This window comes from Brassica rapa, chromosome A02 (genome assembly GCF_000309985.2).
Source record: "Brassica rapa cultivar Chiifu-401-42 chromosome A02, CAAS_Brap_v3.01, whole genome shotgun sequence".
Lineage (NCBI taxonomy): Eukaryota > Viridiplantae > Streptophyta > Magnoliopsida > Brassicales > Brassicaceae > Brassica > Brassica rapa.
The window spans coordinates 6,307,887-6,330,323 of NC_024796.2; the positions used below are offsets into that span (position 1 = coordinate 6,307,887).

Here is a 22,437-nt window from a genome sequence, read left to right on the forward strand (position 1 = left end):
GCTCACTGAATTGTATTACGTCGGTTAGTGGTGGGTAATTAATTTGACTTTTGACCCTTTTTTGAATACAGACTTTTGACCATATTACTAAGAGCTAATTTGCTGAATATAGCAAGAAGGGTGAGATACTATTGAATGGGGAGAGAAATGGTAATGATGGGGGGAAAAAAATTGGAGGGATATAGTGTATGGAGTGCAAATAGGGGATATTTGATGTGTAGGGAATATAAATTCTCTATTACTAATCCATTTCTAAAATAATTTTTTTTTGTTTTCTTATTTTTTTTCCATTTTTCGAGAATACAAGAAATACTTTGATAACTGTAAAATCAAAATTACATAATAAAGTATTTCTTAAAAAACACCAATAATAATTTATCAAATACCTCTTGATAGCCCAACCTTTCAAAAACATTTTGTGTTGCATGAGAATTTCAATCAAACCAACAAGGCTAAAACATTTAGATTATCTAATAAAAATATAACGGGCCATCAATTCAAATATAGCCAGGAGGAGTCTAAATTCCTAAAAAAAATATTTAAAATGGTTTAGATTTTGTCCCAGAGGAATTTTTTTTTTTTTTTTTGTCACTGGTATTTTATTCAACTAAAACAAAATTTACAAACATACCCAAAAGAACCGATAACTTAGAGACGTTAAAAAAGAAAACTTTCACTCGGAAACTACACAAACATTTTTGTTTAATGTTGCTTGCATTAAGGAGGCCTTTCACTTGGTTGCTCATCGTTAAGCTGGTATCGGCCTCCTTTTTGCAATTTGATTTTAAACAGAATATATATATATCTTAATCACGAACATAACACACTGATTTGCAATACCAGATCTAGTCTTAAGCTTTATGTATGCATGAGACATGGTTCTAAAAAAACTTTGTTTCTTTACAATTCTGTCTACTTATATTCAAATTTAGTCGTGGAAGCGTTCAAGTTTCTATGATTCATCGATTCGTTCATTAATGAGCTTGACTAGTTATTTCAGCTAATCCCTCTAGTTATAAAATGAGATAGGTTATCGCATTTGTGATCATGCATCATGGTCGAGCCAAAAATCGAGAATAGTTCGACTCTTCTAAGATTCATTGGTGTCGGACTATTTGACAGAAACTAAGTGTTTTAACACAAACACATGTGGGAGGAAACTGGTTATGTTCCTTGTGTAGGACCTCATCAACTTCTTCATCCTCATCTTCGCCCTCATCATATTCACAAGAGACCATATCAATCTACACAAATCGATTAAAGAATAGCTCATATAGGTAGTGTTAATAAGCACATCATAAACGTCAAACTTATAACCGGAATCTCCCTCAAGACCAAACATGGGGAATTATTCAAAGGAATAAAATAAACCAAGATTAACTAGAAATGTGCATTACACAAAAGTACCAAACTGAACTTCGAAGCTACAAAGACAAAGGCTAACGCCATTAGTTCACGGACTCTCGTCTTCTTCCTTTAGTCTAATGAATCATGGACTCTTGTCTTGTGCATTGTCTTCTTCCTTAGGCTGGTTATCGATGATAACCGGTGTTTTCTTCTCTGCATCCACAAAGCGACCTGTCATTGGATCAACAGGGCGAGTGTCTCTTTCCCCGCCTTTACGTCCCATAGCCACCATTGGAGGAGGAGGAAGCAAACCGGATCTGAAAAGGAGACGCTGAACCGGGTCTGATGCCTGAGCACCAACAGATAACCAGTACCTGTACAGAAAAAACAAACAAAAATGTCCATTCATCAGAAAAAAATACATTCGTATTTAATTAAATTTACACCTCCAGAACAAGATTAATGATTGTGTGACTAGGTTCTAGCTAATCTTGGCATGTGTTCTGCTACTATCCAGACGTCATAAACTTAAATGATGCAAAAGGGCATGACAATTGACAAGATTCCAAAAAGCTGCATAGCCTTCATGATTACCATATTATATATGCAATCTTGTCTAGGAATGAATGTTAAGTGTTTATACAAATCAATAGATTCTTCATCTCACAGTAAGATGAAGCAATGGTCCATAACTCAAAGCAGAAGTTCCTCAGAAAAGACTCAAGACTGGAGGAGTTTCATTAGTTATATACACACACTAAAGTTTGTTAAAGCATTTCCACAAAATTTAATCTGTTTCTTAAACTAGTAATTGATTCAATCTCAGTATTGGTTCGACTAACAGTTAGCATGACAAGGATGATCTAAAAAAAAGACATTCAAGACAAAACTCATCTCTTTTTTCTTGTATTAGATGGAAAGACAGTTAACTACTAACGAAAAGTGTGACTATAACACCTTGACTGTTATCTTCTAGAACTAATTTAGCAGTCAACCAAAACATTTCAAATGCAGAAGCTCTGAAGAGTGATAAGTAGAAAACAAAACTCGTAAAAACGAATTGCTCCTCAAAAGAACCTTCTTTCACAAAACTATAATGAACTCAAGACTGCGTCCAAAACTCCATTCACACATATTAATAAACTAAGAGGGCTTCCTCCTTGGCCTTCCAAATTCAAATGTGAAAAGGGAACTAGAGAAAAGGAACATACTTGATTCGATCGAACTTGAGACCCATTCTCTTACCACCGTCCTGGCCTGCACACACACGCAAACGAAACAGTGTAACAAATCAAAGAAGAGAGCAATCGAAAAAAGGAATACACTTTCTTGATTAAATCACCTGGCAAGGGATTGAAGTAACCCAAGACCTCGATGTGCTTCCCGTCTCTCGGAGATCTGCTATCCGCCGCCATCACCCTAAAAAACGGTCGGTTCTTGCATCCTAGTCTCGATAATCGCAGCCTCACAACCATCTTTCTCTTCCCCCTTCCTTGCGCGAAACTCACAAAATGATCAAAACCCGATCAAAGAGAGAAAGAGAGAGAGAGACTGAGCTCGATAAGGTTTTAGGGTTTTTTTCCTGATCCTCAAAACGACGCCGGTTCGAAAAAGTCAATAAAAGTCAAACCGTCTATTTTTTTTAAATAAGTTTTCACGGCGCCGTTACATAATCAAAACGGTGTTTTCCATCATATACACAAGAGGATTCGGTTCGCCGCCACAAGACGCCCTTTCTCCGACGATCAGCACCGTTAGAGATCACTCTACGGCGAAGACGATGGAGTCTTCCGTCGCTCCTCTTCCTCACCGACGGTCGCACCTACCGAATCGAAGTTTTCGCTCTGTTCTCCATCACCTCTGCTCGAGTTTCGAAAGTAATAGCCAAATATCTCTCGCCACACCGGATGTTCTCCGGGAGCTTGTCACTAGAACAGGTGAGAATCTCTTCTCGTATCGCAATTCGAACTTCCTTCTCTGTGATTTTTTGAGCTTTTATAATTTCGATTTCGTGTGTTTCTGAGTATAGAGACGGCTCAAGCTTGCGAACCTGGTGAAGTTCTGCTGACGGAGAATCCGTTGATCCTTGAGCCAAGATCAGATGAATTTAGAACTGAGAACGTTGAAACGGTTTCACTTGAAAATAATCTGATGCTTGGAGATGTTTTCGACGGAATTGATTTGCAAGATGCATCTGTTCGTAGCCAGCATAAAGACTTTTTCGACGAGTTTGAGCTGATTATCAGTGGAAGTGGAGACTTTGCTTCAGAGAGTTGTGTGAATCTATGTGAGGCGTTGGATGTTGATGACTATGGTGGTGGTGATGATGGTATGGCCAAACAAGCGATTGATTTTGTTCAAAGTGTTCCGGAGAAGCCTAGTGTTGCAGATGAGGTTCAGGTAGAGGAAGTTCCCAAATTAGTTGGAGTTTTGGAGACTAATGATGAAGAGATGGGACTTGTTACTAGTAGTCAGGTTTTGACAGATTCTATTCTTCAGATGGTTGAAGATGATGACGAGGTTGAGGAAGGAGAGATATCTGGGGATGATGGTGATTATAATATGCTTCTAGGAGATGATCTACCAGCTGAAAGGAATGAGGAGAAAGGAGGAGAAGGGACTAGTAGTAAGAGTACTTGTTTTGAGGTAGTGAATGGTGAAACTGGAGTTAAGGAGAATGATCTAACTTCCAAAAATCAAGAACAGGTATTAGAATGCCATGTTGCTGATTATATTCTGATCTCTTGTATGGCGTTTACAAAATCTGACTTGTCTTGTTTACATTTTTGTCTGCAGATGGCTTCTCAAACTTGCATAAAGAAAAAATCTGTGCCTTCTAAGGAAGCAAAAGCTAGAAAGAAGGTAACTATTCTTCATGGGAATATCTTGCAATCAGATTCTTTTTTGTGTGTGGCATAGGACGTTTGCTTACTGGTAAGCTATTTTCATGCAGGCAAAAGCTCGGAAGAAAAGAGCTCAAGAGCGTATAGCACTTGGCGTGAAGAAGTTGAAACTGAAGCCAGTAGCTCCGAAACCAAAACCTATAAAATATTGTCGACATCATCTCAAGGGACGGTGCCATGAGGTATGCACTATGGCGCTGGATTCTACAAGATTCTATGGAACTTTAGTTTTGTTTTCTTGTCGCTGACGGAAACTTCTTTCCATGTTTTGCAGGGAAAAGACTGCAAATTTTCACACGATATAATTCCGGAAACCAAATCTTCGGTATGATTTACTCTTCTGAACTTTATATAGCAAAAATTATTTAGATATATTTGTTTCTCTGTGGTCTCCACTCATTATATACTTAATGACTTTCAGCCGTGCTGCTACTTTGCAACTCAGTCATGTATGAAAGGAGACGATTGTCCGTTCGACCATGATCTGTCCAAATACCCTTGCCACAATATCGTGACCAAAGGTTTCTGCCACAGGGGTGATAAGTGTTTGTTTTCGCACAAGGTAAAAAAAATCTACCTCCTCGTGATCCTTCTTCCGACTCTTATTATATATTTGATCTTTTGATCCTAATATACCAGTTTTCAATTAACAGGGTACTCCACAAGCTGCTTCAGATACACCGAGTGCAAATATAACAACCTCATCAAGTAACATCGCTGCAGCATCTTTCTCGCCTCAGAAATCAAGTAAACCAACCGTGAGACAGGCCATAGCTAGATTACCGGCTATTCAAGCAAGAGTTTCAAGCTCAGCTGCGTTTTTGAAGCCCTCTAGTCAACCTAACCAAAAGAACTCATCTGATGCATCATCTTCAAAGATCAATGAACATGCAACACCTCCACAGATTCCTCCTTTGAGAAGACCATCCGTTGCTCCTAAGGGTATGAGTTTTCTCTCTTTAGACAAAACCACACAAGAGAAGGAGGTCAAACCGTCTCTTGGGTCCAAGCAAAACACGCAGAACTCTGATAATCAGAGCTTGAAGCAGTCACAACAGATAAGCTCTGTTCCTCTGGTGGCTCGCAAAGGAATCAGTTTCTTACCATCTGCATCGGAAGAACCAGCAAGTTGTAGTAATCTCAAGACAACGCCTAACATACACATTCAAAGTTCTCTACACTCTGCCATGAAACTCGCTGCAGAATTCGAATCTACTAAAGTTGAGAGACGCACAAATGGCCCCGAAGAAGCTGTAAACAAGGGGGACGTCACAGTTAACACTGTAACCAGAAACTCAGGGAACATATCGTCCAAGATCCTCGACTTCTTGTCAAGCTTTAACCATGGCAAAAACTGATGTATATTTGGTTTCTCTTTGAGATGAAAGAACGAAAAACTAAACTGAGTGTTTAGTGCACTCAGGTATTGTGCTTTCGTTCCAGCTTAATACCAAAATTATAAGATATTTTATGTTTCTTGCTAACCGCCTTTAGACTTCACATTTTCTCTAGGTCTGAAGCTGAATCCTGCAATGCATCGTCATTGAAACGTCTCCTCATGTTTAGAAACAGGTTTCTACAGTTTTCATTATATTTGCTAATTAAAAGCTTACACTCTTCCATCTTATTTCTTTTGTTAATTTTACCTTTTTTTTCCCTTGTAAACACTTTAGTTGATATAGTACTTTGTTTAAGAAGAGAGTGGTCACTACATAAGCATGTGCTTGACCTGTTTTCACCTAAACTATTCATCGTCTTTGTTCCTTTTTATTTTTCTTGTTGGTTGGTTAAGATAAGGTACTTGCTCTTTCCTTTACAGTAGTAATCTATCATTTTTAAGCCAAGATACTGCTATAAAATCCAATCTTCTCAATAGACATGTAAACCAAAAGTCAGATCGTATCTGGTGAAACTGGTTTTGTCTAAAGAGACTCAAAACAGTGAAAGTGAATCAGATTCATGCTCTGCATAAGTATTGGTGCCTTGAGAATGAGGTTTGGTCAACACATGGTAAATGATGAGAGAAGCATCATCTCTTCATCTCTAAGGTGTAACTTAAGTTTTTTCCTTTTGTAGTTGTTACAGCTTTAGCTAAAGAGTACAGGAAAAAAAAAAGCTTAATCAACTGGTACAAAACAAACCCTTCTATAAAGGGTTATAGATTCTGTCTAAGCACATGGTGCCCTTCTTAGTGTTGTTACCTTCTCTCGTTCCTTTATTTGTGAAACTGAAATTTTGATGGTCCCATTAGTGTCTCTCTATATCTCTCTTTAAATGCATCATCTACTATTTCACTTTCTGGTAATACTGTATGTTAATTGCAACTTCTTTTTAGATTATTATACTCGCATTTGAATCTCTATATATCTCTTCAAATGCATCAACTGCCATTTAATTTTCTAGTAATTTAGGTTAACTGCATCTTTTGGACTATTTAACCCATTTGTTGTTTCTTAGGTTATTTTGGAAATCTGAATAATAAATAAAAGATGGCGTTAGGTTAGTACAGTACTACTACCTGGACTTGGTCAGATCCAGTTCAGAGTGGAATATTTATTTATATCGGTGGGTATATAGGAGTAATTAACTGTCACGAGTCTCAACCAGATTTTTCCGGACCATCATACGATGATTCGGAAGTAACTGTATGTATAATTTTAATATTATATATAAGGGAGACTAGAAGCCTATAATATAGTAGTAGTAGAATAGTTAAGAATATTAGAGTATATATTTTTGACCGTGTAAAATTTTGACACTAATCCATACATTCAACCATTCTGTTAGTCTTATACAAATTAAATTTTTTTACTTTAATTTTGTTAAGTAAAAAAGGGAGTTTCACTTTTTGTTTTTGGTTCGGCTCAAAATGTTTTTCCACCTAATTACGTTGAACTCTTTTATATGTGATTCAAAGAATATATTAATTTGTTTGAACAGTAAAGAAACAAGGACTCAACGTCGCTGTCTACGATCACTTCTTACAATCAAACGACATATCCAAGCTTGAACTGGGACGTATCGATGGTATGTCCCCACGCAAGAAACCAAATCTACGATCTGCATTTCTCGCCACTACGTCTCGTTATACTTTTATTATTCATCTGTTTTTTTTTTTTTTTAGTTGTGTGAATGAATCTCAGGATTTCTTGTCGTGCATTGAAAATAGAGAAAATTACACTTTAAGTCAGTTTACAAGTTTTTAATAACACTTTGGGTCACTTTCAGCTACTGGGTCAGTTTTTTCTAACAAGCTCTCTTTTCTCCACTTGTTTCTAACTAACTTAGTCTATCCGTAACTACTAGTCAAAAAGATCCAACAAGTAGAAGGACGGGAACCGCTCACCACCGCACATCTCCCTCACCATCCGACGGCCCATAATGTTTCTGCTATATATGACAAGACATATATCTGTCAAAATTTTCAACCTTTAGATTAACAATTTGACTTTTCATTTGTGCGGTCCAGATTTTACCAAGTTCCCAACATCTTCATCTTCCGCTCACCACCGCACATCTTCCTCGTTTTCTTTCTATTTTTCTTCACACCAAATCAACCTAACACAAAGATCAATACGAAAGTCAGTTCATACATTAATTTTACTTTAAGTACACGTTTACAAGTTATAGTGTTCACACTAACGTCAAACGGTTCCTCCCACGCATCCACATACAGGAGCGCTTGTGTACATGTGTACCTACGATGTACACATGTACACGTATATTGTTCCCAACTCGTACGTACACCTGTACACCTCAGTCGTTCCTAACTCGCACAAATACATCCTCCGCCTCCACCTAACACACACGTCGCACAGTTCAATACATTGTCCACATGTACTCTTCCGAGAGTCAGTTCATACATTAAATTTGCTTTAAGTACACGTTTACAAGTTATAGTGTTCACACTAACGCCAAACGGTTCCTCCTACGCATCCACATACAAGAGCGCTTCTGTACATGCGTACATACGCCAGGTGTACATCGCATACTATAGGTGTACATGGGTGCACTCGTTTTTCATACAGCCCCAAATGTACATTCTTTAACATACAGACTTACTAAATCTAAATGTATACCAACTTGAATCGTGTACATACGCCAGGTGTACATCGCATACTATAGGTGTACATGTGTGCACTCGTTTTTCATACAGTCCCAAATGTACATTCTATAGCATACAGTCTTACTAAATCTAAATGTATACCAACTTGCTTGCGTTCGACAACCAAAAATGCAACAATAACTACATAAATAAGATTTGGTTTCCTAAACGTCCAACCATAGGTGATAATACAAAAAACTTGCTGACATAACATGTTTTGCAACACAGAGAACCGATAGTAAATGAAACATCCAACACAACAAGGGCCCTAACCAAAAACAACCTCCAACCCTTTCTGCAATGTCACAACAAAATAAACCCTCCCTACGCAATCATCACAAGTACAAAGGCACTACGCAACAAAATAAATCCTCCCTTCTTCGTTAGCACCTGCCTTGTCAGCATCTCGTGTATCACTTTGCCCATTAGCACCCTACGGACAGGAAACCTAAATAGGGTTCCAAAGCAAGATCTTAGGAGCATCACCATCTCCTCGGTGCCGTTTAGTGCGTCTCTAACGCACAGCAGAAAATCTATAGTAGAGTACATGTTGATTTTCTCGTAGGGGAAACGATCTGTTGCAAATAACCTCTCCGGTAGACTGGCCGGTACAACCTCTACCTCGTCTGTTCCAATAAAAAAAAAAACACTCGTTTGAGGGACAAATCGACAGCAAAACTAAATCAAACTAAGAGGGGGGGGGGATGCGCATTACTAACCAACGGCAATCTCTTTACCACGCAGACTCCGCCGTCGAGACATCTTGTTTATCGTCGCCGAAACTCGCCGTCGTTTTTTTGGCTCGCTATCGCCGCTTCGGTTTCTCCCTCTCTGGTCTCGGTAAAAGCGAAGTTAAAAGTGAATAATTATCCTTACAGATCTGTCTATAATATCCGTCTGTGGGCCCACCACCTAGATTTTAAATTTTGAAATTTGAACAATCAAACTAAGAAAAAAGAAAAGGAACGGACCGGTTATGATTTTTTGAGAGCAAGTTGGGTCTTTTCAAATGAAAACTGCCCCAGTAGCAAGAAGTGCATTTTTATGACATAGAAACACGTAAACTGCCCTAGAGTGAAAATAACTCTTGAAAATAAATGTTGTTTTTTTAAGACAAAATTATTATCTTTTGGTTATTGTGAAAGTTTTGGCCAATCAAGAATTTTGTTTTGTTTTATTGCACTTCAATAGTTTTCAATAACTTTTTTTGGTAAAATGTTAAATTTTATACTAAATTTTAAGTTTTTGGCAGCGATCACAAAAATGACGAGTAGCAGAAAGCAGAAATTAAACTACAAAAACGAAACCAGAGAATAACCACGGACTACAACAATTACGGGAAAGGACAGAGGGATATGCAGACCAAGACCAATGCAGGAAGCAAGTCTTCAATGGAACTGATTCTTTCACCACGTGTTTTGCAACGTTGTGTTTTTCTTCTTCTGGTTGTTGATAAATTCTTACGAAAGAGCTGGTTTACTTGGCTTTACTCTTCTGTTCACAATCTTGTGATTAACATATTCAGCTCTGTTCTTTTTTTTTGGTAAAATATTCAGCTCTGTTCTTGTGTATCGAATATAATAAATCAAGACTTGTATATATGCTTTTAACAATATGCAACCTTTTCTTATATCTATTTATTGGAGTATGATTCCTAGTTATCTTAGGAATTATACGGAATAGATTTAGATAGACTCTAATATGATTTTCCTATTCTAGATAAGTTCTTTTACGATTTCCTATTGTTGCTTTACTTAACTTGGTATATAAACCAAGTTTCTAATCAATAAAACATAACTTTCTTTGATCCCAAACTAGAATTTGTCATGGTATCAGAGCAAGAACAAATATAAACACATCAAAAATATTCTTAATCTCGTAATTGTCTTGCAAATCGCAGACCATTCACGAATATTTTCAAAAACTTCTTTATTCAGAAACTTGAATAAGAAGCTCTTCTATTCATAATTAATCGTGTTTTTTGCAAAATTGCAAAACACAAATCTTCCTTATTAACTCATCGTTTCAGAATTTGAAACAACGAGCAATCAAACCTTCGGCGTTCAACAAATGGCGATCACCGCAGGCGACATCAAATACAAAACAATCACTCCTTATGATCTTTCATCTAATGATAATCCAGGAGCTGTTATATCTCAACCACTCCTTAATGGATTGAATTACGATGAATGGGCCATCAACTTCCGTATGGCTCTTAGCTCACGGAAGAAGTTTGGTTTCCTTGACGGCAGTCTACCAAAACCGGCAGCCGATTCAACCTACTTAGAAGATTGGATAGCAAACAATCATCTGATTGTAGGGTGGATAAAACAAACGATTGAACCAAAAATTCGATCATCTATCTCTACCCGTGAAATCGCTAAAGATTTATGGGATATCATCAAAAAACGTTACTCTATCAAAAGTGGAGCACGTCTTCAGCAGCTACGAAACTCTCTTGCAAATTGCAAACAGAATGGTACTTCGATAGATGAATACTTTGGTCGTCTAACGAAAATCTGGGATGGAATTGCAGATTGCATGAGTTCCAAACAATGTAGTTGTGGCAAGTGCGAATGTGATCTAAATTCGGCCAGAGACAAAGAAATAGAAACTCTACGGGTTCATGACTTTCTCTCGGGACTCAATGATGCTACACACGGCATCATACGATCACAAATATGCGCCATAACTCCTCTTCCAGACCTTGATAGTGTCTACCAGACGGTGTCACAGAACGAGATAATTCGTTCCAGCGTCACAACGGATACACCAGTTATGAGCTTCTCATCTCAGGCTCGTTCATCACCTAAACCAAGCACTCCGAGACCAGGGAACAAAGATCCTTCCCGACAATGCACGGCGTGTGGTCGGACAGGACATGAAGCCTCAGGGTGCTTTACAATTATCGGGTTTCCTGAATGGTGGGAAGATAGACCAAAGAACAGAGGTCCTAATCGCAGTACACAACAAAAATCAACTCAACCAAAAGCAAATACAGCTACAGTCGCTAAAACAGGGACATCAAAGGTTCAAGCGAACATAACCATCACCGATGCTGATCGATTGGGACTCACTGGTATTACTGATGAGCAATGGAGTATTGTTCACAAGTTAATCAATAAAGGAACAGCTCAAAACGAGCATCTAAAGGGTAAGAAAGATGAGTGTATTTGGATCATGGATACCGGTGCAACACACCATATGACAGGTTGCATCGATATAATGACAAACACTCGTGATATCACACCCATACCGGTTCTGTTGCCCGCGGGCTCAGAAGCAATGGCTTCTAAGCAAGGAACAGTTCAACTAACAAGCACATTACACATTCACAATGTGTATTATGTCGCTGGATTTCATACTAATCTCATCTCCTTCGGTCAACTTGTTACAGATAAATTTCTTGTTGGACAAGTAACTGATAAACTTATGATATTGCAGGACCGTACCTCGAGGATGCTGATTGGTGCGGGTGAAAGAGAGGTAGAGGGATTGTACCGTTTTCGAGGGATCGAAACCTTGACGTCACTGCAGACTACTGTAGAAGATTCAGTTTTATGGCATCGTCGTCTTGGCCATCCGTCTACTCGTATCACGGGAATAGTTTCTACTTCAGAAAATTTAAATCTTATCAAGAGTTGTGATATTTGTTTTCGAGCTAAACAAACTCGTCAAAGTTTTCCAGATAGCAATAATAATGCAAAAGAGATTTTTGATTTAATCCATTGTGATCTTTGGGGTCCGTATCGAACAACAACATTCTGCGGTTCTCGTTACTTCCTCACCATCGTTGATGATTTTTCCCGAGCTATATGGTTATATCTTTTACCGGACAAGACCTTTGTGGCTCAACAGCTAAAAGATTTCATGGCTTTGATCGATAGACAGTTTGGTAAGAAGATCAAAACATTGCGGAGCGATAACGGGACCGAGTTTACCTGTCTCACTAACTTCCTTAGAGAACAAGGAATTATCCATGAAACCTCGTGTGTACATACTCCGCAGCAGAATGGACGTGCTGAACGAAAACATAGGCATATACTTAATGTCGCACGAGCTTTGAGATTTCAGGCAAACTTACCGATTGGTCTATGGGGAGAATGTGTTCTCACAGCGGCACACCTAATCAATCGAACACCATCATCACTTCTTAAAAATAAGACTCCGTTTGAGCTTCTTCATGGTCAACCTCCTACGATTTCTCACCTTCGTGTTCTTGGTTGTTTAGCCTATGCTCACAACAAGAATACCAAAGGCGATAAGTTCGCACCACGTAGTCGACGATGTATTCTTATTGGTTATCCTTCTGGTACTAAGGGATGGAAGCTGTTTGATCTTGAACAAGAAACTGTTTTCATCTCTAGAGATGTCACTTTCCAGGAAGATGTATTCCCTTATGATAACAAAGCATCGACGGCTCCAACGGAGACTCCTTCTCCACATATAATGACCGCATCAGATACTGACGATGTGATCGTCTCACTACCTATTCAGGAAAATACCCCAACGGCTTTAGAAAATCAGACCGAAGAGGTCGACATTACAGAAACAGAGGATACAGAAACAGAGGATATAGGAACAGAGGTTATAGAAAACACAGAAACAGAGCTTCTTGGTCGTGGTCATAGGACACGTATTCCTTCAACTCGATATCACGATTTCGTGATCAACACGGTTACTACAATCCCTACTCTCACTCCCTCTCTGCCATCATCTACACCTCAGCTATCCTCAGGTTCGTTGTTTCCTCTATCTAACTATCTATCATATGATCGTATTACTCCTAAACATTGCAGCTATCTCATGGCACTGGCAAGCAATATTGAACCTAGAAGTTTCAAAGAAGCAATGAAACATAAGGTTTGGAGAGAATCTATGAAATCCGAAATGGATGCTCTTGAAAGACAACATACGTGGGATCTTCAGGAGTTACCACAAGATAAAAAGGCTCTAGGAACCAAATGGGTTCATACAATCAAACTTCGAGCGGATGGAACAATCGAAAGACACAAGTCTCGGCTGGTAGTCTTAGGCAACAATCAAAAAGAAGGCTTAGACTATACAGAAACGTTTTCCCCGGTTGCGAAGATGATAACAGTTCGTTTGTTTCTGGATCTTGCCGCAAAGAATAATCATGCGATTCATCAGATGGATGTTCACAATGCGTTTCTCCATGGCGATCTTCAGGAAGAAGTTTACATCAAGGTTCCTCTAGGTTTCTCAAATCCTAATGACACGCGGGTGTGTAGATTGCGAAAATCACTCTACGGTCTCAAACAAGCTCCGAGATGTTGGTTCGCAAAACTTGCAGATGCTCTAGTAAAGTATGGATTCTCTCAGACACACTCTGACCATTCCTTGTTCATCTATACGAAGGACAAAATTTCTCTCATGATTTTGGTGTATGTGGATGATCTTATTATCTCCGGCAATTCCAGTTCTGAAGTCGATTCATTTAAAGCATACCTATCTACGTGCTTCCATATGAAGGATCTAGGTATACTCAAATACTTTCTTGGCTTAGAAGTAGCTCGGAGTCCCCAAGGTATCTATCTTTGCCAGCGAAAATATATACTAGAAATAATAACAGAGTGTGGTTTGCTCGGATGTAGACCAGCTGGGTCACCTATGGATCAATATCATAAACTAGGGTCATCTCAAAGTGATTTTCTTAAGGATCCCGAGCGTTATAGACGTCTTACTGGTCGCCTTATATATCTACTTGCGACCCGTCCTGATCTCGCCTACTCCGTACATATCTTATCACAATTTATGCAACAACCAAGAGAAGAACATTGGTCTGCTGCTTTGAAAACTGTTCGCTATCTAAAAGGGACTATCGGACAAGGTATTCTACTCAGGGCCAATGCTACGTTTTCCATTACCGGCTGGTGTGATGCAGACTGGGGAGCATGCCCTACTTCTCATCGGTCTCTAACCGGCTGGATAATTCAGTTTGGGACTTCTCCCATTGCTTGGAAGACTACAAAACAAGATGCTGTTTCTTTATCATCAACAGAAGCAGAGTTCCGTGCGATGAAAGCAATAACACAGGAACTGATCTGGTTAAAGGAGCTTCTCCGAGAAATGGGTGTCTCGCATCAGGAGCCAATGACGGTCTGTTGTGATAATAAATCAGCCTTACACATAAGTGCCAATCCAGTACTACATAAGAAGACAAAGCATATGGGAATCATTTGCCAATTTGTTCGAGATGAGATAATCAAAGGAGTTATTAAAACAATTCATGTGTCAACATACGATCAGCTTGCAGACATCTTTACCAAAGCTTTGGGACGCCGGGAATTTGATTCATTTCTTCTCAAGTTAGGCATTAATAATATTCATGCTCCAACTTGAGGGAGGGTATTGGAGTATGATTCCTAGTTATCTTAGGAATTATACGGAATAGATTTAGATAGACTCTAATATGATTTTCCTATTCTAGATAAGTTCTTTTACGATTTCCTATTGCTGCTTTACTTAACTTGGTATATAAACCAAGTTTCTAATCAATAAAACATAACTTTCTTTGATCCCAAACTAGAATTTGTCACTATTTTTTGGAAGAAAAAATTAATGTTTCTTTCTACTAGATAATATAATCACTTGATCAGTAATACGTACTCTTTTAGTTATGGACATTTGATCACTTTATTTGTGGACCTATGATATATTCTGCATTTGAATTCTTAATTGGACAAGGGAAATATCAAATGATTTATCAATTCTAGTAATAGATTGAGTTTATATATTAGGGATGTTATGTCGGTGCTATTCTCCTAACAATTAAAGTGAATTGTTGATATCTGTTTTCACAGCCATATGATTTTTAGCTCTTTCTTTTTTATTTCCCGAAGCAAAGATATGAAAACAACGTTTTGGAGATGGAGGGAATGAAAAATAAATAAAGCAAGAATATATCCAATCTAATATCAAGAAGGATTGTTTCTGTAAGTTTATATTTGGAGGAAACATACATATATAGAACGTTACGTTGTGGTTATGGTGATAGTATGCCATACCAAAATATGATAAACGTCATATATTAAACCGATTTTGAACATATCGAGAAACATTTATATTCATTCAAGAAATTAAAATTTTATATCAAATGTTGTATTTAGCACCGTTTTTGGACATATCAAAATGAAACATTTATATTCGTCCAGAAAATTTAAATAATTGATATACAGATCATCGGATTCTTAAATTAATTAAAAATAGTTTATTTATTTATTTATTAGTTTTATAATTGTTTTAACCTCCATATATTTCATTGTTAGTTTTGATCATATTGGTTTCACAAACTAATTCAACCAAAAGTTTTCTTTCGGTGATAGTTGGATCAACGGGATATGATCGTGTTAATTTGTCTTCGCATTGGATTCCTTTTTAGATCCAACAAAGTTCCCAATTCAAGACAATTTTCAATCGATTCCACTGCTTAGTTTCTTCGACAGTGGGGATTAACAATTATGAAAGTTTGGACTTCATATAAATAATCATACAATACTAAGAGATATAGACAAACATCAATTTTGAAGGTGATAACGCGGATGAGGCGAAGTTATGGAAGTTACCGTAATATATATTTTCCTTTAAGTTACAGTAATATTAATCTTGAGAAAAAAAGTTACCCAAATATTTATACAATAACTTTTTTTTTTACAAAAATCTTCATATAATAGCTTAATTTATTGCAGTCTAATAACATCTCCAACCCACTCCATAATTTATTCAGGTTATTGAATTTGATAGACTTTCCACGCAATTTCTCTCATTCTTGGGAGTTGGGACTGTTACAAAATGGGATATGAAATCTTGTCCCAAGTTGGGTAATGCTTCCAGATGATTAGTTATAATTTCAATCGGAGACAACTTCTACTGTTTGGAGTTCTCTGTAGTGCATATAAAACAAACATGATTCACATGATAGAAAACGATAATTATAGGAATCATGTCATTTACTGGACGATGTTAATATGTCATAAAAGTGACAAATAAGTATCCTAAAAGGTGGGTTTAGCTGTATAATTCTAATTGACATGATACCCATTTTTTTATTGATAAAAATCTAAAACAAAATGGTGGTTGGTTAGGCAATCTAAGAAATTAAATACATGAAAAGAATAATGTTTAATTCTTTCGAGTATTGCTTTATTTTTGTGTCTAGCAATAATTATAGATAATTTTTTTTATATAACTACTAAAAGTATTACTATTGATAGTTTTTGAAATGAATTCATCAGTAAAGTTATTATTTATTTCAAATATAAAATATGATTATATTTTATTAGTAAATATTTTAAAACTTGAGAAATATAAACTAAATAATTTCTCAAGTTTTTAAAATAGTATACATTAACAAGATATTAAAAAATTTTAGTTTTTCTTTTTAAATATTAAATACTAATGTTATTTTAAGTTTGAGATATATATATATATATATATATATATATATATATATATATATATATATTTCAATGCAGATGCATCAAAATTATGTTTGGGAAAGGCTGAAACACATATACTCAAACCAATTTAGTTACCAAAATAAAACAAGATATGTGTAGGGAATCTATTGAGTATTAATTGACTATTGAGTCTTAATATTAAATTAAAATTTACGTCTTCAACCTAAACAGAGAAAAAAAATAAAGAAATGGGTTCAAAACCCACTAGGCTCTCTTAAACACACTAGTTTCCTCCATTGACACTATTATCCCACTAGCTTCAAAATCATCCCAGCTTTTCTGTTAAAACAATTCTTTTTCTTTCTCCATCTCCATCTCTTCATCTCTTGTGACCAACTGGGAGCAGAAAGAAACGTCTCTGTTCAAACATGGAGATTGAAGATTAATTGCATCCCTCACCGTTCTTCTTACACCAAACTCGTTTCTGTTATTAATTCCCTCTCTTTTGTGAGAGCATTAAAACTCTCATAAATAAAGTAGAACAAAAAAATATCATTCATTCCTTTGCTTCCTTCTCACTGTTACTTTCTTCTTCTTGCGTTTTAAGTCATCTCTCTCCTTCTACCACTTCGATTTTTTTTCTCTCTCAGCTCTAAACCTGGAGCTTGATATTACCCATCAAACTTCATCTTCCTCGTGATCATCGAGGAAGCTGTTCTCTTCTATGGAATGGAGATTCTGATGTTCCTCGTACGAATCTATCTTGTTTCGTCTGTTTTAGTTGCTGCTTCTTCCTCAGGTGAGTTTGATTCAATCTACCCTAAAGAAAGGAATCATTTTTACATTGTTTGATTACATTCAGACAAAACCCAGATGTATTAACTTGCTTATTTTGTTGTCTTTTTCTGTTTTATTTATTATATATTCAACCGACGTATTATAATTCTGGGTTTTATCATTAACAATGAGCTTGTATTTCGATTTCAGGATTGGACTTGTTGTCTCCATCATCATCACCACCGCCTCCGTTACCTGAAACTTCAAAAGGGTTTGGTGAAGTACCGATTAGTTCACCGGAATCTCACAAACCCGGCAATGCGCCACCGCCTAAAGCCTCGCTACCATCTAGTCCACCTTTAGCTGACGTGGCAGCTCCTCCACCGTCATATTCTTCCGGAACTAAAGCACCGAACCGGGAACCTATTGTCTCGGTCCCTTCTGCTCCAGGTATGTATTGAAATGTTGTTTCTTTGACAGACAATAAGTCGAACACTTGGCAAGCACTTGGCATAAATCTTGAATCTTTAGCTTTCAATGTTCTTTTTTGGATCTTTAGCTTGTAATGTTCTGTAATTAGCATGAATCTTGGATCTTGAACTTGTAATGCTCTGTTTTCTGCAGGCCCTGTTTCATCCCCTGTTTCAGATATACCTCCATTTCCATCGGTGGCTCTGCCTCAGCCTACTCCAAGCATTGTGCCTCCTAGAAATGCTTCTAACAAAAAGCCTGTTGCTCCTGGTATAGTACCACCCCTTACTCTGTTTAGCTTCTTATGCCATAAACTCATTTTGTGGTCTCTTGAATCAGTTGCATCTCCGCCAACCATATCAGTTGACATTTCACCGCCAGTCATACCAAAGTTACCACACTCTAGATCACCTGGTATGTGTTTGTGTAACTATACTTGAATCTCTATTTACTTTCCTCACATTGTAACCAAAATGTCTCTGTTTAATCCTCTGCTCTGAGCAGTACCCACCTCTAGTCCAACAAGAACCTCACCGACTACACTCCCCGCTTTCCCCATTGAATCTCCTGCCGGTGATAACAGAAGTCATGTTGCTGCACCATCCAATGAAACTGCTAAACCCTTACCTACCTTACCACATAAAGGTTTTGTCTTTTTAGGCCATCAATCATATAAGTTACTCTTGTTTCCAGTATCAAGAAGACTAAACTCATGTTGTTATTACATTGCAGATTCTCCTACTTCGACTGCCCCCTCACCCCCAAAATTCAATGGACACTCTCATCACACATCATCATCTCCTCCTTTGAATCATCTACATCACCAAGAGCCAAAGAAGATCAAAGATAGTCCACCTCCACCACCACCAAAGATGTCAAACCGTAAAGCTTTCTACTGAGATACTTAGTTTTGCCAAGTCATCACTCTTCTCAGTGATCTTATTTCTCTCATTTTTTATAGGTCCAATCTCTTCCTCAATGCACCCCATCTCCATAGCTCCATCACCTTCTCCCACCCAAGGTTTGCTTCCTCCACTCTTAAAACTTTTTCCAACAACACATAGACAAAATCTCATTGCTAAACTCTCTTTTATTTCTCCTAAAGCTTTCCCTCTCAGGTCCTCTTCAAAACCTCGAAAACTCCCACCTCTTCAAGCACTCCCTCCTCCTCCCCCTAACTCAGGTCCCTCTCAGATTTGTTTCAGACACTATCTCTCTTTTCACTATCTTTGTTTTAATCTGAAACCACTTTTCTTCTCCAGATTGTTCATCAACCGTCTGCTTAGACCCCTACACAAACACACCTCCAGGATCTCCCTGCGGCTGCGTCTGGCCCATTCAGGTCGAGCTTCGTCTCACCATGCCCCTCTACGACTTCTTCCCAATGGTCTCAGAGTTCGCTCGAGAGATAAGTGCTGGAGTTTTCATGAAACAAAGCCAAGTCCGTATAATGGGAGCCAACGCTGCCACTGAACAGCCTGACAAAACCATTCTTCTCATCGATTTAGTCCCGCTTGGAGACAAGTTCGATAACATGACAGCAATGCTCACTTACCAGAGATTCTATAGGAAGAAAGTGTACATAGACGCAACAACCTTCGGCCAATACGAGGTCGTTTACGTGCGTTATCCTGGCTTACCGGTGTCTCCCCCTTCCGGCGGCATGACTGTTATAGATCATGAACCCTTCTCTCGTAATAATAACAACAACGGGATGGTGAAGAAACCTTTCGGAGTTGATGTTCCAAAGAAGATGCGGAGGAAAGAGATCAATGGTGGAAGCATTGCTGTCATTGTTTTGTCGGCTGCTGCTTTTATCGGTTTGTGTTTCGTCGTTGTTTGGTTCTTGGCTTTCCGGCGAGGGAGAGCTCGGCGGCGGCTTTCTACAAGAGCATCACTACCTTCTCTCACCAAACCTCCAGGTAAATAAAAAGAATGATAAGTTCCCTTCAGTGTTCTAAAAATCGGTCCAGGCGACGCCTGGGCGACAGCTGCCGCCTAGCGATTTCTTGAACATTGGTTTAGCTCAACTTAGCTTTGTGGAACATTGCAGGTTCTGTGAGATCTTTAACCGGAAGCCGGTTTAGCTCTACTTCACTGTCCTTTGAGTCAAGCATTGCTCCGTTGACTCTCTCTGCCAAGACGTTCACCGCAAGCGAGATAGTGAAAGCTACTAGTAACTTTGCGGAGTCGAGGGTTCTTGGTGAAGGCGGGTTTGGGAAGGTGTATGAAGGTCTTTTTGATGATGGAACTAAAGTAGCGGTTAAGGTGCTGAAGAGAGATGACCAGCAAGGTGGGAGAGAGTTCTTGGCTGAAGTTGAAATGCTTAGCCGTCTTCATCACAGAAACTTGGTGAATTTGATTGGTATCTGTATTGAAGATCGTAACCGTTCCTTGGTTTACGAACTTATACCTAATGGCAGCGTTGAATCTCACCTCCACGGTATGTTGTTTGGACCTTAAGTGCCTCCACGGCTCAGATTGTTGGTCTTTGAAACTAATGTATCGTTCTGTTTTTGTTTTTTTTTTTGTAGGGGTTGATAAAGAGTCTTTGCCTTTAGATTGGGAAGCTCGGTTGAAGATAGCTCTTGGTGCGGCTCGTGGATTAGCTTATTTACATGAAGACTCGAACCCTCGAGTTATACACAGAGACTTCAAGTCAAGTAACATCTTGCTTGAACAGGACTTCACACCTAAAGTCTCTGACTTTGGTCTAGCTCGAAATGCCCTTGATGATGAAGATAACAGACATATATCCACACGCGTAATGGGAACTTTCGGGTAAGATAATACAAAGCAGAACTAGGCCTTGGAGTTCAATTTTTGGTTCGGTTCGGATTCGTTTTTTTTTTTTATGAAATTTGATTCGGTTATTTCAGTTTTCAGTTCGGTTTGGGTAACATTGTCAGGAACTGATTAATATCTTATAAAATTTTGGTTCCAGTTCGGTTCCGTTTTTTCGAATAATTCAGGGGAAAAGTAAGATCTTTACAGCTTTTTGGATTAAATATCAGGTAATTCGGATGAAATAAAATACTTCGGAATAAAATTATTAAGGTAATTCGGTTCTTACGGGCAAAATCAGTTTTTCGAGTAGTTTGGTTTATAAGTAGTAGTATTTTAAAAGTATTTGATAATTTTAAAACTAAATATATTTAATAATTTCAGGTCTATAAACTGTATTGAGTTCTAGGTTCTGTTTCGATTTTTTGTTCCAGAGATATAGGAACCGCTTGGTTATTTATGAACCAATTCCGGGTTCAGTTTTTTTCCGGTTCTGTTTTTCGGTTTTTGTTTATAGGCCTAACCAAAACCGAAACAAACTCCTCCAAACTGTTTTTGTTTTTGTTTTTAACTTGTAAGTTCTGCTCTTTGATAGGTATGTGGCGCCAGAATACGCAATGACAGGGCATCTATTAGTGAAGAGCGATGTGTACAGCTACGGAGTTGTGCTTCTGGAGCTACTCACGGGGCGGAAACCAGTGGATATGTCACAACCACCAGGTCAAGAGAACTTAGTTTCGTGGACTCGGTCTTTTCTCACGAGCAGAGAAGGGCTTGAAGCTATTATAGACCAGTCTTTAGGACAACCCGAGATCCCATTCGATAGCATAGCTAAAGTAGCTGCTATAGCTTCGATGTGCGTTCAACCGGAAGTATCTCACCGTCCTTTCATGGGAGAAGTAGTGCAAGCTTTGAAACTTGTATGCAATGAATGCGATGAAGCTAAGGAACTTAACTCTGTAACTTCACTTACTCACGATGATCTGGGAGATGATAATGGAGCTGAGAGCTCTTGTGGTGGAGAGGGGTCTCGGAGGATGGTTCGGTATCCGTTGCTACCGAGTTATGACTCTGAGCCTGGCACGGAGAGAGGACTTTCTGTGTCGGAAATGTTCACTGGTTCGGGGAGGTTAGAGAGAGTGTCTAACTCTGGTCCTTTGGCCTCGGGTGGAGGCAAGAGGTTCTGGCAAAAGATGAGGAGATTGTCCACGGGGAGTTTGAGTGAGCACGGGTCATCATCACTCATGGTACGGTCTGGTTCGCGGTGAAGGATCTTGGGCTGGTTACAGAACATTGGAGTTTTTGATTGTCCCTTTTAAGTTAAGAAAGGTGTCTTGTATTACAAGCAACTATTCTTAACCTTATGGAACCCGGTCAAGAGAGATCAGTCCCGGTCCAATAGTTAGTTGAAAAGATGTATTTGTATCTTTAGAAGGAACAAGAGATCATGTGTTTATCTGATTTGAATGTACATATCACGTTTAAGTCAAAAGGCATCACACCTTTCTCTACAGTCCCGGTACAAGACCGGTTCGCTAGTCTATATTTGATTTTGGCAATCTAGATGTTACTGGACTTGTCAACTAGAGCTAGTTAGTAGTAGGCAATATCCAATGGGCAATGGGTAATG

General features: G+C 38.3%; 3 protein-coding genes and 1 long non-coding RNA gene across 6 annotated transcripts; 2 read left to right on the forward strand and 2 right to left on the reverse strand.

The window, feature by feature from the left end:
- Nucleotides 1-1,243: 1,243 nt before the first annotated feature.
- On the reverse strand, nucleotides 1,244-2,935 carry LOC103851798 (30S ribosomal protein S16-2, chloroplastic/mitochondrial). Its single transcript, XM_009128668.3, has 3 exons — nucleotides 2,690-2,935; nucleotides 2,559-2,604; nucleotides 1,244-1,721 (listed from the first exon to the last, which is right to left on the reverse strand). The coding sequence occupies exons 1-3, from the start codon at nucleotides 2,820-2,822 to the stop codon at nucleotides 1,490-1,492; spliced, it is 411 nt and encodes a 136-aa protein (XP_009126916.1). The 5' UTR covers nucleotides 2,823-2,935; the 3' UTR covers nucleotides 1,244-1,489.
- A 104-nt stretch (nucleotides 2,936-3,039) lies between these two features.
- Nucleotides 3,040-17,026, forward strand: LOC103851799 (zinc finger CCCH domain-containing protein 65). 3 transcript variants are annotated; one of them, XM_009128669.3, is made up of 8 exons: nucleotides 3,040-3,284; nucleotides 3,377-4,053; nucleotides 4,144-4,209; nucleotides 4,301-4,432; nucleotides 4,525-4,575; nucleotides 4,672-4,812; nucleotides 4,904-5,673; nucleotides 5,763-6,020. In XM_009128669.3, the coding sequence occupies exons 1-7, from the start codon at nucleotides 3,128-3,130 to the stop codon at nucleotides 5,606-5,608; spliced, it is 1,929 nt and encodes a 642-aa protein (XP_009126917.1). In that variant the 5' UTR covers nucleotides 3,040-3,127; the 3' UTR covers nucleotides 5,609-5,673; nucleotides 5,763-6,020. The 3 variants fall into 3 exon arrangements, with proteins under 3 accessions (XP_009126917.1, XP_033139740.1, XP_033139739.1); XM_033283849.1 differs by lacking the exons at nucleotides 3,040-3,284; nucleotides 3,377-4,053; nucleotides 4,144-4,209; ... (1 more) ...; nucleotides 4,525-4,575; nucleotides 4,672-4,812 and adding exons at nucleotides 7,191-7,277; nucleotides 9,608-17,026 and having other exon boundaries at nucleotides 5,611-5,673; nucleotides 5,763-6,378; XM_033283848.1 differs by lacking the exons at nucleotides 3,040-3,284; nucleotides 3,377-4,053; nucleotides 4,144-4,209; ... (1 more) ...; nucleotides 4,525-4,575; nucleotides 4,672-4,812 and adding an exon at nucleotides 9,608-17,026 and having other exon boundaries at nucleotides 5,611-5,673; nucleotides 5,763-7,277.
- On the reverse strand, nucleotides 8,484-9,612 carry LOC103851800. Its single transcript, XR_004454860.1, has 2 exons — nucleotides 9,075-9,612; nucleotides 8,484-8,981 (listed from the first exon to the last, which is right to left on the reverse strand). It is a non-coding gene; the product is annotated as an uncharacterized LOC103851800 (long non-coding RNA).
- Nucleotides 17,027-17,071: 45 nt separating the features above from the next.
- On the forward strand, nucleotides 17,072-22,318 carry LOC103851802 (receptor-like serine/threonine-protein kinase ALE2). The gene is made up of 12 exons (XM_009128672.3): nucleotides 17,072-17,574; nucleotides 17,763-18,002; nucleotides 18,177-18,293; nucleotides 18,363-18,437; nucleotides 18,528-18,668; nucleotides 18,756-18,905; nucleotides 18,985-19,044; nucleotides 19,129-19,206; nucleotides 19,286-19,945; nucleotides 20,077-20,466; nucleotides 20,558-20,804; nucleotides 21,403-22,318. Exons 1-12 carry the CDS (start codon nucleotides 17,505-17,507, stop codon nucleotides 22,073-22,075), a joined length of 2,901 nt encoding a protein of 966 aa, XP_009126920.1. The 5' UTR covers nucleotides 17,072-17,504; the 3' UTR covers nucleotides 22,076-22,318.
- The last annotated feature ends 119 nt before the right edge of the window (nucleotides 22,319-22,437 follow it).